The following is an 18231-nucleotide window of genomic DNA, read 5'->3' as shown; positions in this document are numbered from 1 at the left end:
CCCCTCCCCTCCCCTCCCCTCTCTCTCTCCTGCCTTTCTACAATAAACACCTTAAAACCATGGACTGCCTCTGCTCATTGGGATCCACTATGCTGGCAATGGAGCAGGTCTTCCCCTAAGGAGCCCTGTGGCTAACCTCCCACCAGGAGGCCTCTCTGCACTCCAGCCACCATCCAAGCCATTTGCAGAACAAGCAGCCAGGCACAACAAGGAGTCTCATCCCAGTGGTAAGCAGGAGCTCTCTCCTCCCTGCCCTTTTCCCCTCGGCCCTGGCCAGAGTCCACCCTCCGGCCCCACTCTGTTCTCAGCTCTTCCATGACATCCAGTGGCGTCTGAGGTGTCCAAGACTGAGAAGCTGACATCCCTGGCCTCTGTGTGACACGGGGACCCCAGAACTGGCTCTTCCGAGGCATCCAGCGGTGATACCTGAGAGTTTGAGCCCAACTCTGGCAGGTCCTCGGGAACCTCGGACTGTGCCTTTCCCACCCCTGGAGTGGGGTTCTGCAGCTTCCCACAGCCACCACCCCCTGGCGGTGCCGTGGGGGTGCATGCAGTCAAACTCCCCACTTTGGGACCCCATTTTGGACCCACATATGCACACACATGCACACGCGCACGTGCGCGCGCGCGCGCGCACACACACACACACACACACACACACACACACTGGAAAGGAAATGTGTACTAGATAGCAACGACTATATAGAACTATGATTTAAGCACATGGTACTTCACTGTGAAAATGTGGTTGTAAATTAAGCTGCAGTTATGCAAGGCTAGCAATTGTGTTCTACTTGGATTTGCTACATTGTAAACATTATTCTTTTAAAACAATAAAACATCCAAGGGCAACTCCTGCATTTTTGATAAAGGAGTAGGGCAGTTAAGAATGTTACTATGTTTTAAAAGCATTTATTAGTTTATTTTGTATGTGTGTTTGTGCAGGAGCACATGTTGAAGTCAGAGAACAGCTTGTAGCTTTGGGCGCTCCCTTTCCTGGAGAGAACTCAGGCTGCCTGGCTTGCTGGCAAGCACCTTTTCCTGCTTAGCTATCTGGTCAACCCAAATGTTACCTTCGGACACCTATTTGGCACTAAGAAGTCTGTACGTATCATCTCATTGAATTTTGACAGTGACCCCTCCCCCCCTCAGGACAGGAGATTTAGAATCCTTTTAAAAGTGAGGAAGCTGAAGTAGACAGGTTAAGCAATTTGCCCATGACACTGGCTGTGACACTTGGTAAGGCTGGAATTCAAGTCTATATGTCTGTGGTTCTGGAGAAAATGATCCTCATATTGGTAGATTTCTATGCTTGGGAGGGAACTCAGTTGCTGGGAACTTGTGGTGGGTGGTGGTGGTGGTGGTGGTGGTGGTGGTGGTGTGTGTGCGCAATCTTAGCTGACTCACTTTATGCAGTGGTGGTTCTCACTAGGGTACAGGCTGTCTCCTATAGTATTAGCTGTGCTATTTGTCTCTAGGCTTCTTCTAAAAGGATAGCTAGCCACACTTTAGAAATGACTCCTTTGCTGTTGTTGTTCTAGAACTCACTCTATAGACCAGGCCGACCTCCGACCTGCCTCTGTCTCCCAAATGCTGGGATTAAGGGTGTTTGCCCCTATTGCCTGGCTAAGTTTAATATTTTAAATGTAACTTTTTACCCTACTTTCGTTGGTTAGAAAAGCAGTTAGGCATTGCCAAACCTTCATTTCCAGCAGAGTTCACTCTGAAGGAATAGTAACTAGCTTCTTCTCGTTTCCCCTTTTAAACTGAGTGTTGGGGTTAAAGGCGTGACAATTACGCCTGGCTAGAAATAACTCTTTTTTGGCCACCAACTATGCCTTGCCTTAACTTCCCTGAATACTATGACATTGTAAACATTTGTAAACTTTCAGTCAAGAGAAATTTCCTGTTGCTTTTTTTTCCCCCCTCAAGCTGAGCTAATGAGAAATAAAAATAAACCCTCCTCATGGCATTCAAAGCTTTCAAAAGCTCATGGGGAAGCTGGGTAAGTCATTCAGGCAGCTGGGCAGCCACAGGTATTGCCCAAGTCATCCCTAGGAACATTTTTCTACAACTCCTTCCTCTTTGCGTCAGTTTCCGTGGAGCCTGCAGGCAGTCAAGGCTGTGCTGGTGAAGGCTCTGGGGACCAAATCCAGGCAGGCTTCCTTCAGGCTTGGGAAGCTGGTCTGGGCTAAGCCTCGGCAGACATCACAATGGAAATGTAAAACACGTAAATGTGGAAGCTTTGTATGGCGCCAGACACACAGCAGGCGTTCAAGATATGTTTTCTAGAAGCAGTGAGTTCCAGTTTATCAAGGACCTGTTAGACACGGGAAGTATGGAACCCGTTGGATGTGAGATGGCTACCCTCATCTGCTTTTCCCACCATCTGTCTTCTCCGATCCCTCGAGGGGAAAGCCGAAGAATCAGAGACATGGTGCACGGAAGTCCCCAGGTGGCCTTGGTGACAATGAAATTCCACTTTTATGAAAAATAAACATCAGTTCAAAGACCAGAAGAATAATTCACACTAACTTAGGAATAGAAGAATGCGTTTCTTTGACACAGGGTGTGTCTTGAGGTTGTCCTAGGGCTCAGTGCCGGTTGTAGCTGATGGTGCACAGGATGGCCGTTGTGACATGAGTGCCGATGAGTAACTCTGTGTCCTGAGCCCAGGATGTTCCATTTCAACGTCTGCTTAGCTGACAGGTACTGAAAGAATCTCAGCCCTCCTCCCTGACAACCATTGCTAATTTTTTTTTTTTTTTTCTGAACCAGAAATCCGATTCATGGGAAGCGATTTTACTACCACCTTTCCTTAACACTGAAGGACACGGAGAGTAACGATGACGTGACCACACGAAGCGCCTGTGGCTTGTTCTAGGTTGCCGGAGGGCAGGACAATAGCAGGGAGCCGAGAGATCGGCAAAACATCTCCACACCTCGAAGGATCTAGAACTGCATGGAAACTCAGCCTCTCCCTCCTTGGTATTTAAAAACTGAATGGAAAAAAAAAAAAAAAAGACATGAACTGAGAAGTTTTACTGTATACGAACTGGGCCATGAGAGGATAGGGGGTGGGGAGAGAGACAGAGCAAGAAAAGAGGGAGGGTAGGTAAGAGGCAGGAGCATGCCAGGAGACCAACCAACAGGCCAGGAGGCTGTGTTTCCAAAATGGCTGAGGTTATAAAGGAAAGAGAAGCTGTGGGACGGGGAAGGGGAAACCCCACCCCTGGTAGGCAGAGCTCTAGGGTAGGGGGCGGGTGAGAGGTGCTGAGAGGAGCCACAGGTACTGCATGAGAGCTAACCAACCACTACTTTGATGTAGCAATAGGTACCTCAGCCATTTGTCTCTGGTTTCTTTGAGGTCTAACAAAGATTCACATAACATTAACTCCCCAGCCACTTGTGGCTATTCCCCACAAAGTCATAGAGCATCCCTCAGGGGGAAAAGGGTTAGAAATGTATGCTGTTCTCTATTTTATGTCACTTCTATTTGGAGGAAACAAAACAAAAGCAAAAACGAAAACAAACAAGCAAACCAAACCAAACCAAACCATAAAAACCAAACTCCTACAGATAAGAAAGATCAGTAAATTGATTCCCTTGGAGTTTCCTAGTCTAGAAAACCAGCTAACATCACGACAGCCAATGGTTACAACTGGAGAGAAATAACTGAGGTTGGGTCTTAGCACTGGAGACAATAACAATAACGTTGTGCTTTAAGAACCCTCTCTCCATAGAGTTGCCAAAGTGATGCAGCCACTAAAAATGTTCTTAGAATGGAGATTTCTATAATGTAGGTAAGACACTGCTGCAAGGGAAAAAAATAAAGATCATAAAGTAGAAGCAAATTCTAACAAGAACAAACATACAGAATAAGTAGAGGCTGGGCATGGTGGGCCATGCCTTTAGTCGCAGAATTTGGGAGTCAGAGGCGAACGGATCTCTGAGTCCGAAGCCAGCCGAGTCTACACAGTGAGTTCCACGACAGTCTGGGCTACATAGAGACACTGTCTTGAAACAGTCCCATTCTTCAGGACTTGGTGAATCACAAGAGCAGAAAGAAAACTCTAACAACACACAGCAGGGACTTAGCAAATGCTATATGGGCAGGGGAGGCTAAGTTCATTCAATGCCCAAAATGTCTGTGGAAGAATTTTTTCTTTAAATGACAACTCACTAGAGTAGCAGTTATACCCATGGGTAGAAATAAGGGTAGAGATGTGCAGGGTTGCATCGGACAGCTAAGCCTCACCTTCGCTGAACATCTTTTCAATTATGAACATTAGAAACGACTTAATGGTTGTCAACAGTGTTAACAGAACTGGATAGCTCGTCACACAGCTACTTCTGTCTCCCCTCAGTGACCACAGACACCTCACAATATCATTTGCATACACCACTACTTCAGAACTGTAGATGTTAGTCTCCTACATCAAATCTTATTTAATGCATCAGTGGGAAGTTTGTGTAAGTCAGACCTACTATTGAGGTCTGGCAGTCCCAGGCATTTAGGGGAATAGTAAATTCAAGGAACAGCTTGGGCTATAAAAGTAAATTCAAGACTGGCTTGTCAATCTAATGAGATTTTACTTCAAATAAAGGGGGAGGGAAGGAGGCTGGCGATATAGCTTAAATATGCTGGACTATGGGTTCTACGTATGAATATAGGTTCAATACCCAATACCTCAAAAAAGTAGTTCACTACAGCTTGTATACCATTATTATCAATTTTCTCTTTAAGACATTCTGATAACTATATTTCAAAACCATTGATTACTTTTGTAATACTAGATATTTTGTTTTGTGTAACTTCTGGTATTCGTCTTAACAGAGATCCACAGGCTTCAACATCAGGCAAAAACCATCCACGCAGCAAAACACGAGTAAGAACTTCCTGCTCTCGAGGCTGTACGATGTTTTGGAAAGATGTTAACGGATAGAAAATAACTAATGGCACCTAGAACTGTCTTTTGTGAACTATGCAATTGAATTAGGTAACAAAACAGAGAGGAAAGGGACTTTAGTGTAAAAGTAATATGAGTTGCATGACTTTTTCTTGAATTAAAAATTTCTGTTTCTTTTGATAATGTGTATTTATATGTAATGTGTGTGTATATATGATGTATATCATATCAATTAAGATAAATTATTGTATATATGTACCAGTTTTTAAAAATATTTATATGATTATTTTAAAGTATGTGTGTATATGTGTGTGTGTTTGTGTGTTTGTGTAAGAGAGAGACCTGCATTCAGTATCTGTGAAGGCCAGGAAATTCAGTCCCCTGATGCTGGATTTATAAGTGATTGTGAGTCACCCTGGCACAGGTTCTGGGAACTTGAGACTCCTGCAAGGATAGTACATATTCTTAATCACTGAGTCATCTCTCCAGTAAAACACACACATACACACGTGTACACACACATACACACACAACACACTTTGATATCCACTATGTGTGAGTTACTGGGATAGAGTCAAGGAGTACAAAGATAAAAGAGATATTATCCTCAGAAACTTATGGAGTTTGGGGATCAGGGATAGAGCGACTTAAGGGCTCTTAAGCAGAAGTGACTTTACTTTAAATTATGGTTCATTTTAGTGTAAAGTTTGGGGGTATTTAGATGCTCTAACATTTGCTTTCTGTTGGGGACTATTTCTTCTGATTTTGCTTTTGGGTGCACACTGGCTAGAGTTACGAACTAGGAATGCAGAAGACGGGACTGGTGCCATGGATCATGTCCAAAACCTCACATCTGCTTTTGCAAGTTGAATTTACTTTCTCAGAGTGCTGTTATAACTGGTATTTGGATTATGAGGCTGCTCCTAAAAAATGTACTAATGTAAAATCATGCATAAGCTCAACACTGCATCCTAAATACCAGGTGTGCCGGCGCTTCTCTGCCTGGACGAACTAAGAGTTCTAACCCCGATGCCAACAGCCCACAGGCCCTCCTGATGGGGTGCTCTTCCTGTAAAAGCTAAAATGAGAGCCAGAGAGGCTAGATTCCAGCCAGCCAGACACTTGATAGCTCCCTCTCTGAACTAGACAATCCTCCATTGGTCCTTCTGAGCGCCTTTTAGACTACCTATGCAAAGGACACCTGACCCATCCGGCCTGTCCCACCGTGAGCCTCTTCAGTGTGGATAGCTTCTAAAGAAGTCAACGTGCAGTCAAACAGCCTAGTAAGAATGAAACAGGAAAAGAAAAAAAAAAGAAAAGAAAAGAAAAGAAAAAAAAGCTGATCACTGGAATAGAATAAAGAGTTGAGAAATGAAACCACAGACAAACTAAGAGAAAATTTAAGAGGACTAAAAGTCCTCTGTAATTAAGTTTCCCAGGGTAGATAGGCATTCTAAATATATTAATAAATAAATACCCAAAGCAAAATCAGACAGAGGAAAAGCCAATCATCTCAATGAATTATATTCACAAGTTTGTGAATATGCCACTGTGAATAGTTCAGCAAACTGGAAATATATTTTAAACCTAGCCAAGACAAAGGAACAGCATTCAGAATATATAAAGCAACAAGAAAATGACAAGTACCCCTGTAGATTAATGGAAAGGGGCAGATCATGAAAAAAGATACACAAAGAGTGTCAAACGCAAGGACGATGCAGTCTCAAGTGAGGAATGCAAATACGTATAGCTCAACAATGCTTGGAGAAGAGGCTGCTTAATCTATTGGCCGAGCTATATAAATCGATGTTTTGGGAAACAAGTAGGCAGTATGTATTAAACTAGAAATGAACATGCTATTACCCAGAAATTATTTTTCTAGAGAAAGTCTTCTGTAAGAGACTCAAGGAGACTTGCATAAGACTTCATTTTCAGATTAGTGTTATGATGGTTGAAACACTGGAAGCATCCTGTGTGTCCATTCACAGGGGAACAGATAAATAGACCCAAAAGTTTCCCTAGTGTGGGCCAGATTGCTACCCATGAACACGGAGAGCTGAAAGAGTAACTCAAAGAACAACACACAGAGTGCCATACTTTCTGTGTGGTAGTCTAGTTTCTATGACTACATGGAGAGATGGGGTGGGTAACATGATTACTTGGAGGCCCAGGTAGTGGGCTGGAATTAGTGAGGGAGGGGCTTTCTAATATTACATGTAGCATTGAAGTGACTGAATAGAAAGAAAATATGAGTATATAAAAACTGGCCCCCAGAAGAATTATTTCATGTCATGAACTCACATAGGACAATCTCTAAAATGATACCCATTTTCTTGACATAAGAGCATCACATTCTAGTTTTAGATTTTTTTTTCAAAAATTGTTTTTCCCCTTTCCTCTTTTCATGACTCTTCCCATCGGTGGGCTTCACACCCATGGATTCAACAAAATGAGGGTTGATAATTTTTGTGGAGATCAGAAGTGTTAATCATGCACAGACTTCTTTCTTGTCATTAAATGATGCCATCGAACAACTGTTACACATTGCTTTCAATGCCTTGGGAATTGATTGTCATCACTCTCAAGATCTGAGGTCTAAGAAAAGATGAGCGTAAGTTATTCGCAAAACCACTGTTTTATAGACTCAAACTTCTGATTTTTGGTAGAGCTCAGGGCTAATTCCCCATAAATACAGAGAGCTGACCCTGTATTAAATTTACATGGGTTCATATCGATGCATGCAGTATAGAAAACTCAGGTTTGGAAACATTAGAGGAACCATTATGTGTAACTTAAAAACCATTTTGTGTGACTTAGAATAAGCCTGTAAGCCTGCCACCGAGAAGCTCCGGTAAGAAATAGAAGCAAGTTCTAATGTGTTAATGGACTAGTCATGTAGCGTCACAAAGTGGCAAGTTGATGTGTTAGTGAAGTAGCCCCAAGCTGTGAATCCTAACTCTCAGTGAAATGATTCAAAACTTGGAACTTGGGAAATGATCTCTAAGATCTTACTGCCATGCACCCAAGCCAGGGCTTCCATAGCCTCTGTGTTGATGACACGCATCAGCAGAGGACCTGAGACTGGCCTTTGTGTGTGGTCCTGGCTCCAGTGACCCTTGAACTTCTGGCACCGTTGCTGAGCTCACACATGTCTGGCCAACCGCTGGCACTAGCCACTGGCCAAGACCTTCTAAAACCTGCACCAGGGCTATCCTGCTGGCCACCCACAATGAAGGACTCTACTGCGGAGGTGGGTGGAGCTGGCAAAGCTCCTGAAGTGTCGTCACCTTAGAAAATTCCCCAGTCACATCCTTCAGCAATAGTTCCTGCCCAGACAATGGTTCCTTGCTTGGGGAGACGTCTGTAGTGTAGTATTATAAGGGTGTGGATAAACCAAGTTAAATTTGAAAGACAAATTTTGTGTGGGCATCCTAATTGCCTTGCACCTCACAGCCCACAGGCGACACTCCTGTTTCTACAACCGGAAAGCTAATGAGAGGGACGTTTCGGTTGGATTCAGACCTGCTGAGACATTGGTTTAAGAGGGAACTATGGGGGCTGGAGAGATGGCTCAGTGGTTAAGGGCACTGACTGCTCTTCCTAGAGGTCCTGAGTTCAAATCCCAGCAACCACATGGTGGCTCACAACCATCTGTAATGGGATCCAAGGCCCTCTTCTGGTGTGTCTGACAGCTACAGTGTACTCATAAATAAAATAAGTGAATCTTTTTTTTTTTTTTTTTAAAAAAAAGAGGGAACTATGGCATTGGATGGAACATATTACCTTTAAGACTGCTGTTTTCTGAGCTTAGAACTCGGTTGGTCAAAAATGCTGCTGTGATAGCAAGAGCAATTTTTGTTATTGTTGCTTTGAGAGGATCTCTCTATGTAGTTTTGGCTGTCCTGGAGTTTGATATATAGACCAGGCTGGTCTTGAACACAAAGATCTTCCTGCCTCTGACTCTTCAGTTATCCTGGGATTAAAGGCGTTCACCACTCTGCCTCTCAGTTGTTTGTTTGTTTCTTTCTTTGTTGTCTTAAACAGAGATCATTTGGCCTGAGGAAGAACCAGAGGTCTGTGTTCACCTCAGCTTCGGTGGGTGGAGTAGGGGGATGGAGAACTATGATTTGCTTGGGACACTACTAGTTCAGCTTCCAAGTAGCCAGAGTTGGAGAGTGGCTCTAGAGTATGAATGAATGGCTGAGTCACCAGCTGCCTAAATAAGACTCACTTTGAGGGTGAGGCTGGGGCTGAGGTAGGGGAAGTGGTTGGTAGCTAACTTAGGGTCTAGACATCCCAGTGTGCAGACGCAGCACTCCGCTTCACACGTGGGCACAAACTGATCAGTGCACCCATCTCGACCCTGATTCTCCTTTTTAAAGCAGAAGTCCAAAAGAGTGCACTGCTGTCCTCTGATGTTTGGCCTTTGGGTCGTTGAAGATTTGTGGAGTAGACAGTGTGTGACCCCACAAATCAGGGAGGGGTTCAACCTCAAACCCAAGCTGCAAACAGGGGCTTTTGGGTGTGGTCATCAGGGTGATCGGTGAGAGGCCTTTGATGAGAGGCTCAAGACATCCGAGGGCAGAGATATAAACCAGGAGGAAGCTATGAGGGTCTGACTCCTAACTCAATGTCTGCGGCCAGCTGGGCCTATCAAAACCAGTATAGTGTGAATCTTGCGTATGCATGTCTTTAGACTTTTCTCAATATTACCAACCCTTCTTACTGAAGAGTAACCTAGCCAAGCATATGTTTATATAGAAAGTCCACTAAGAGTCTGGGGTCTTTCAGCTGGATTTGGGATGCTTGTAATAGAAATCTACTGGTTGATGAAAATCAGCCCTCGTCCTTGAACAACTTGACATGGGTATAATAAATAACTATAAGGAACCCCTTAGCTGCTCTGGGGCAACGCTGAAGGGTCTGACCTGGAACTCTGTTCTAAGATGAGGACCGATGACTTGGAAGCCTTCTGCAAGACTGCCTTAGCAATGTGAAGGAAAGCAACAGTCATGATTAACAGGGACTAGCAATGCTAACCGGAAACTATTCTGTCTGTCCTCCTAACTCAGAAAAAAACCACATCCGAAGCCATTGCTTGTTATTTATGTTTGCAGGGGACGGGGGGGGGGGGCAACTCTAGTAGACAGGAGCGGGAATGCCCATAGGGAAGTAACAAAATTTCAATCAAATAATTAATACCCAAGAACTCAGTGCAAGAAAAACCTCTCCGTGGTAGAACCTGCTCAAACCCGACTTGCTGGAGCTCTGCCTGAAGGTAGGAGCAGAGAGGCTTGCCTGCTAAAGGGGTGTGAGAAGAAGGTCTTCCCGTCCCCACCTGCAGAACGTGGCTGGGGACAGCCGACTCACCTCCGTGTCCTGATGGTTGATCTCACTGAGGCTGGACTGCTGCAGCAGGACTATGAGGAGCCTGTTGGGAAGGACAGAGTGGATCAACAGCCCGGACAGCTATGGGTGCTCTGAATGGATATTAAAGCCCAACACCAGGGGTGGAGTTGGAGGCCTCCGAATGGAACATGGCCCTTCCCATCTATCCAAGAAAAGGAGCAGGGGAAGCTATTAGCAGGAAAAATGGAGAATCGCGTCTGTCTGCTCCAGCTTCTCGCCATTTTAGTGCTCCTGGGGACTGAGGCCAGTCAACACATCGAGCCTTTAGCCTTGCTGTCTGTCACCCACATAGTACTTCAGTAGCCAACATCATGTGCTGCCTGGCTTTTATCCCTTGGCATAAGCACACCCGGGGTGCTTGCGTTTACACCTCCACATACCAGTAATACAGGGACATCTGAGCAGGCGATGACAGGATTCAGCGAGCCAGTGATTCTCAAGTTCATTCTCACTGCCCTGAACTTGGTTGTTTGAGGTCAACTCTCCCTCCATGAGATACAGGCGGTTGGCGGCGCTGGTTCGAGGGTCAGGCTCTGGAGCCAGACTGTCTGGGTTCACATGTCAGTCCTGCCAAATTCTGTGCTCTGAGCCAAATTGCTTACCATCTTTGTGCTTAAGCTTCCTGTCTTTGGGGGCAATAAGTGCTGGTCTCACAGCTCATGGAGGAGACTAATTGAGATAATATGCCTGAAGCATGTAGAGTATGTCCAAAAGACAAACGCGATATTTCTAGAAACATTAATCCTAGATTTTCAAGCCTTAGGCCCCAACTCTGAACCACGGGGGGGGGGGGGGGATTTTAAAAATCACAAACAGCTGGACTGTACTCAGTGGGTCTTGGAGAAGCCTCGTCAGTACAGTAGAAAGGCACCTTTCCAGGTCAATCTAGTAAACACCCTGTTTGGAAACCATGGAGAAGGTACTGGTGATTGCTCCGTGAACTCCGATGATGAGGGCTGAGAACACGCAGGCAGAGAGGCTCAAATGATTTTTATAAGAACTATTTGAGCAGAGGATAGCCTAGTCGGCCATCAATGGGAGGAGAGGCCCCTTGTTCTTGTGAAGATCATATGTACCAGTACAGGGGAACGCCAGGGCCAGGAAGCGGGAGTGGGTGGGTTGGGGAGTAGAGTGGGGGGGAGGGTATAGGGGACTTTGGGGATAGCATTTGAAGTGTAAATGAAGAAAATATCTAATGAAAAAGGAACTATTTGAAAAAGAAAGCTGTTTAGTTTTATTTCCAATCCAACTTTTCTTCTCTCTGTGTATGTCCTATGTGTTCATGTGTTCGTACATATTTATGTTCATGCATGTGCAAGCATGCACGCACGTATGTGTATATGTATGTATGTGCATGTGTACATGTGTGTGTGTGCATGTATGAATATGTGTGCACATTCGTTTGTATGTATGTGTATGTGTATGTATATGTGTGGAGTGTGTATGTGTGTGTGTACTTGTGTGCATGTGTGTATGTGTATAGGACAGGGGTGGATATCAGGTATCTCCCTTAATTGCTAATCATCTTTTTTTTTTTTTTTTTAATTTTGACAGGGTCTCTCACTGAGCCCGGAGCTGCCCTTGTCAGTGATCCCCAAAGTTTCTCTTGTCCCTGCCTCCTCGTCCCCAACACTGGGTTTAGATTTGAGTTGCCATGATTTTCTGTGCATCCTAGGATCCACACTTGGGTCTCTGTGTGGATCTTTCCAGTCCTTCCACCCGGTTTTTCACTCATCTCAGCTTAGATGACATCTCAAACCCTAAGCATTCAGTTCCTACCAATAAGAGAGGAAAAGGATGCTGGATCATTCATACTGCCTTCGGAGTAGACATGGTGCAAGGAGAGCTTGAATAGGGATGAGCTTGTCTTTATTTGCTATAGATGCGGAATGGCTTTGTGAAGCCTGGGTTTGAGTCTAGCTTTTCCACTGTCTTTGGGGGAGCTAAGCTGCTGCTGGAGCTTAATTCTAGCCTCATTGCTGAGTGACCTCCCTATGCATAACAACAGTGGAGTGAAGGGTTCAATGGCTGTAGCAGGCTGAGAATTCCTTGCACAGAGATTTGAAGGAATGGGCTAAGACTGTGAGCAGAGCATCTCTTTTATGCTTTCTGAATTCCAGATTCATTCCTTTATCTGATAGGTAGTCATTATAAAAATAATTGAATTGGGGTGAAGCTTTCCGTTTCTGTAATTGTCTCGCCTCTGGGTATATTTGCTTTATGGATGGGAGTGAGACTGAACTGGTGACTGTTGCCTCTCTGTGTGTCTCTCTCTCGTGGTCACTGGTAATCTCTAGGGTCCATTTGGTTTTCAGTGAGTATAGAAGTGGGAGTCAAGAGATGAGCTAAGGCAGTGGTTCTCAACCTTCCCAATGCTGCGACCCTTTAATACAGTTCCTCATGTTGTGCTGACCCCAACCATAAACTTATTTTTGTTGCCACTTCATAACTGTAAATCTGCTATTGTTATGAATTATAATGTAAATATTTGATATGGAGGATATCTGATATTTGATCCCAAAGAGGTCACGGTCCACAGGTTGAGAATTGCTGAGCTGGAGCCGGTGTTGCTCTCTCAGCTAGCCGCTACCAAGGTGAATGTCTCCTCTGTACTCACACAGGTTTTCCCTTGTGGCTCCCAGGAAAGTGAGGTGCAGGGAAGACTGGCATGGGGGGAAACAGAGAAAGAGCCCACGCCACCACCTGGGTGGCCCCAGGGCTGTGGGATGAATCCCTGTCACCATGGCTGCTCACATTCTTTCTCTCTGCAATCCCTGGCTCTGGGGTTGACCTTCGAGGATGACATTAGCCAAGTCTCCACACCTATGATTTGGTTGGTTGTTAGTGGGAGCATCCCAGGAGGAGGGACAAATCAGGCAATGATTCCTTGACCCCTTTAGATGAAGGGGGTGGGAAAATATTTCTGTTCTTTTGGAGAACGTCAGCTGTTTTGTTTTGTTTTGTTTTGTTTGTTTGTTTGTTTTAGTATCTTGCCATGTAGCCCCAGCTGGCTTTGAACTCCTGGGTAGCATGGGCTGGCATCAAAGCTGTAGTTCTTAGCCTTAGCTTAGGACAACAGGCGTGGGCCACTGTGCTAGGTGTTGCTAGTTTCACTGGACTTTCCTTGGTTGCTACCTTTTAGAACCCCCTGACTTCTCTGTCTGAAGGGACAACCTATGCCCTTTTACTATCTGATTTTGAAGTCTTCAAGACTCATTGGTCTTCAAAGTTGGACACAAATATCCAAATGAAGAGTTCTCTCTCTCTCTCTCTCTCTCTCTCCCAATCTCTCTCTCTCTCTCTCTCTCTCTCTCTCTCCCTTCTGCCTCTCCCTCCCCCTCTCTCCCTCCTTCCCCCTCTCCCTCCCCTCCCTCTCTCCCTCTCCCTCTCCCTCTTCTTCTTCTTCTCTCTCCCCATCTCCCTCTTCCTCTCTCTCCCCATCTCCCCTTCCTCTCTGGCAATGATTCCTTGTCCCCTTTAGATTAAAAGGTGGTAATTTTTTTCTTTCTTTGTTTTTTTTGGAGAATGTTTGTTTTGGGGGTTTGTTGTTTGTTTGTTTGTTAGCATCTTGCCATGTACCTCTGGCTGGCTTTGAACTCGTAGGTACTATAGGTTTCCATCTCTTTCTCTCCTCCCTGAAACTCACCACACTGCTGGCTAAAGCCACCACATGACATCCCTTTGATTCAGCCTGAACTAGAGACTAGATATTCTCTGTGAAGTCTGCTGAGCCTTTGCTGTCCTGTGGTGTGGAGCTCATCTGACTTGGTCTCTGTCGGCCTCGGCTCTGGAACACTTGCTGGCCTCAACCTTGTTCTCCTAGAGTTCCAACATGATGCTATGGTGACCAGAAACATTTCTTCCACCATCCCCACTGGAAGACCTGTTTAAACTGCCCTGAGATTTCAGAGCAGCAGCTCCGGGCCACTACACACCAGGTATCAGGACAGCAAACAAGGATCCCTAGCATGTGTCTTCCCTCACCTATGACCATGACTGAACAATGAGAGACAGAAGACTGCCATTAGAATCCATGTTTCCTACCGACAACCCAGGGGCCTTGGACAAGTTATAACATTCTCAGGGCCTCATATGTACACTGCATCCTGCCCTTCGCCTACAGAGAGATTGCAGGTTCTCTGGTTTGCATCTCCATATGTACAATGAAGAACATACCTTCTAATTCCTCAAGATTCGCTATAATTTTAAGTGATTCAATGCTTATGAAGTCACTCTCATGTGCCCACCCCTAACTTTTCTATATTGGTTTATTTAAAAACAAACAAACAAACACCTTGCTGGGTCTTATCTTTTCTGGGTGTTCTCTGATCACCCTCAGGTGATTCAGGGGGCAGCAGGAATCAGCTAAAGACATCATAGGAGCAGTTTACTGACCCTTCAGGCTCCCAGCCCTGCAGCTCAGTGATGGGAATGAATGAAGATGGCTCCTCCAAACCAGCCATCTCCCCTTCCTGTCCCTAATGCCACCTGGATGCAAGAGTGTGCTATACTGGAATGTCCTCATCAGGCTACAGCATTAGTAACTTATAGGATCCCAAGGTAGGGAGCCAGGAGACCCTTTGGCTGTAGTCAAGAGTGATGAAAAGATGCAGAAATGCTGGCAATGTGCCAGTGGGGGAGAGGGGGATGAAAAAGAAAAGAAAAAAAAAAATCTGCCTGTTACCATGGAGACCATGAAGCCGTCCTTCAGAGCCTGGTCGATTCTTCCAGAGGAGCTTGTTTCCTGCCTTTCAGTGCTAGCGCCTACAGGGCTGTACAAACACAACTCTGTCCCTTTGAGGCTTTGTCCTAAGGATCCTGTCCCCACTGTTACCGAGCCAAGGGCACGAGGGGAAAAGCTCAAGGGAACTGAAAGGGACAAAACTTGGGCCTGTTTAGAAGCTGAGAGCTCAGAGCAGGCACTCAGCTCCTCTGTGTTAATCGGGCTAATGTATAAATCACGTATCCCTGTGTCTGCTCCAATCCCCACTGCCCTGGCCCGTAGCCTGAGGGTGTGAATCCAAGCCAATCAGAGAACCAGCATCTCTCTGTAGGCTACAGGCAGAATGTAAGCGTCCCTCTGGACTGTTTAAAAGCAGCTTCAGTCTGAGGCTTTCCTGTTAATAGCCTCCAGTGAGTGTCACATGGGAGGAGCGTTCTGTTTGGAAACCTAAGGGTCAGCAGAGTTTAAAGCCAGTGTAAACAGCTTTTCTCAAGGTCTCTGGGCGGGCGGCTGTTTGTACTGCTTACTAATATGAAGAAAATACAGACGGACCTGCGCTCACAAGTTGCAAAGGGAGTTTCTGGTGGAAATGAATAGCCTGAGTTCAATGATGCAGTCCCAATGCAGTCTGTTTCCTTGAGTCTACACAAAGGGGAGTGGATGTTCTTATCCCAGCATCCTTTGCAGTGAACAGCTGCATGCTGCTACAGGGCTGTGTGTACAAACAGCTGTGTGTTTGCATGCGCTCTCTGCAGACCTGTGTGTGTCAAGGTGGGAATTGGTGTGGTGGCAATAAGGGATCCTAGTCTTTAAGGCTGGCATGTGACTGATATTCATGTCTGTCTACAATCACACTCAGCCTTAATGCTTTCTGAACACAATGTTTTGGGTACCATGGTCAGTACTATGGCTAATGAATTTTCCTCTAATTCTGCCTCTCCTTACTTTCTATTTCTAGAGACTTATCTGCCGTGACAGAGTAACTTGTCCAAGACAAAGGGATTGGTCAGATGAGGCCAGATTCAAGTTTAGCCTGACTCCTCGCCACTCTTGACCTCAACCTAACAAGGATCTTAGGTGATATTTGGTTACATAAATAAAAACAAGGTGAGTGAAGAAATTAGCCAGAGAAAACCGGGGCAGACGATGGGAAGAAAAGATGATCTACAGACCTGTGTGTGTCATAGGCAGGTTTTAAACCTAGGTTTGACCTTTCTAACCTCGGGGTCATAAACCACAGCGTTCCCATAATACAAATCCCATCTGTTTTCTCTGGAGAAGCGGAGCCAAGCTTCCCTTAGCGAAACTTTTTTTTCCCCTGTGGTTTCTTATATAGGACTTTTGAAGATGCTGTAATGAATAAAATATGATCCGATTGTGAGCCAGTAAATTTTGTAAGGCTGTTTCTCATAAGGCCTGGCAACACAGGCCAAGGGCTTGCCGATAAAATATGATCATTACAATAAACTCTGCAAGGCCCACAGTGGTGGCTCTCTGGAGGTCAGCAGACCCATCAGGCAGCTTTTACTCATGCATGTCAGTTTGTTCCCTTCCATTTGTCACAGTCCCTCCTCTGTGAAGTGAGGATACAAGTGTGACTTTGTATGTGGTGTATTAAATGGGTCAGAACTGAGAACGCTCTATGAATTTTGCTCAGAGCATGCTCATAACAATATCAACCTCCACATCACCACGATCTTCATCTTCATCACCACTATTATCTGCTGTTAATTTAAGTCAGACCTAAGCACTCGCTACGCCTGTCTAAGGTTATACCTATGTATGGCATGGTGAGATGGCTCGATGGGTAAAGATGTTTCCTTCCAAGTCAGACGACCTAAGCTCGGTCATGGGAACTCATAGGGATGAAGGAGAGAACTCCTGAAAATTACCCTCTGACTTGTCATGTGAGCTGCAATGTAGACACACACACACACACACACACACACACACACACACTAAATAAATGAGTGCTTTTATTTTAAAGGTCATGTCCCTTTAAGAAACTCGGCTCACACGCCTTAATGGAAGAGACGCAGCTTATCCAGTGCAGCTCCGATGTTGGGAGATACAACCCACTTTGAAGAAGACTAACACAAAACACTGCTTTCAAAATACCTAACCACAGCTTGTTAGTTGAGTAGCATTGTAAAGCAGGATTTAACCATTCAGAATCAACTATCCCTTTACAAAAAGAAACTGTATCTTTAGCACATAGAAGGAGGTTTACTCTTCTGGATTAAACTCATCAGAGGATGTTGGCTGGGTCATCAGAGAAAGAGAAGCCTCAACTCCTTGCTTTCAAAGTTCTACCTCTGTGGGATAGATCCTAGAGTGTTTCGAGATATTGCTGTCTACTAAGTCCATGGAGCTAGGTGGCACTGGTGCATACCTTTCATCCTAGCAGTGTGTGTGTGTGTGTGTGTGTGTGTGTGTGTGTGTGTGTGTGTGTGTGAATCGGGTGAATCTCTGAGTTGGAGGCCAGCCTGGTCTATAGAGTGAGTTCTAGGACAGCCAGAGCTACACAGAGAAAAGCTGTTTTCAAAAAAGCCAAAACCAACCAACCAACCAAAAAAGTCTATGGAGTCACCAGAGGCAGAGAGATTGCCCTCCCAGGACTGTATTTCCTGAGGTTCATTCTATTCAAGTGTGTGCAAATGACTAGTCCTTTTTCATGGAAGGAGAGCAGAAGTGACCGGTGACATTTGCCTGAGGGTTTTACAAGAATGAGCAAGGCATCTCTTTGCCCATCACCAGGTTAAGTGAGGGACATTCTGTGATCTTTCAGGACGCTAGCATCACAAGAGGAGAGGTGATCTCGGGTCCCTGAATCACCAGTGGAGGGGAGCCAGTCACCACCTAGCAACCCCCACCTTTGGACTGTGAAGTAAAACTTGAGAGCGAAGTGCTCAAACTTCCGGGTTTTATTTACTACAGTAACTATAATTACCGAAACTTAAGTGGGCATTTATCTTTCAGAATATGTAGCTTTTAAAATTACTCAAGAGGCAGATAAAGTCACGTAAGTTCAGCAATCAGGGCAGAATAATTCTTGCAGGGAATGTTTTTAAACTTATTTTCTCAAGATCACTCCTGCTGAAACAGTATACTTTCATGACTAAACATTTGTACAAGCTGGGCGTGGTGGCGCACGCCTTTAATCCCAGCACTCGAGAGGCAGAGGCAGGC

General features: G+C 45.1%; 1 protein-coding gene across 1 annotated transcript in view; it reads right to left on the bottom strand.

Annotated features, from left to right (window-relative positions):
• The window catches only part of Ankrd55 (ankyrin repeat domain 55), a 94745-nt gene that overhangs the window by 37585 nt on the left and 38929 nt on the right, over positions 1-18231 (bottom strand). Inside the window, exon 5 of the mRNA XM_021208622.1 lies at positions 10281-10341. Coding sequence (XP_021064281.1) covers positions 10281-10341 — 61 coding nt within the window. The remainder of the gene's footprint in view (positions 1-10280; positions 10342-18231) is intronic.

Source organism: Mus pahari, chromosome 11 (assembly GCF_900095145.1).
Source record: "Mus pahari chromosome 11, PAHARI_EIJ_v1.1, whole genome shotgun sequence".
NCBI classification, from domain to species: Eukaryota; Metazoa; Chordata; class Mammalia; order Rodentia; family Muridae; genus Mus; species Mus pahari.
The sequence above is the reverse complement of the archived record's forward strand: the minus strand, read 5'-3'. Positions and strand labels throughout refer to the sequence as shown.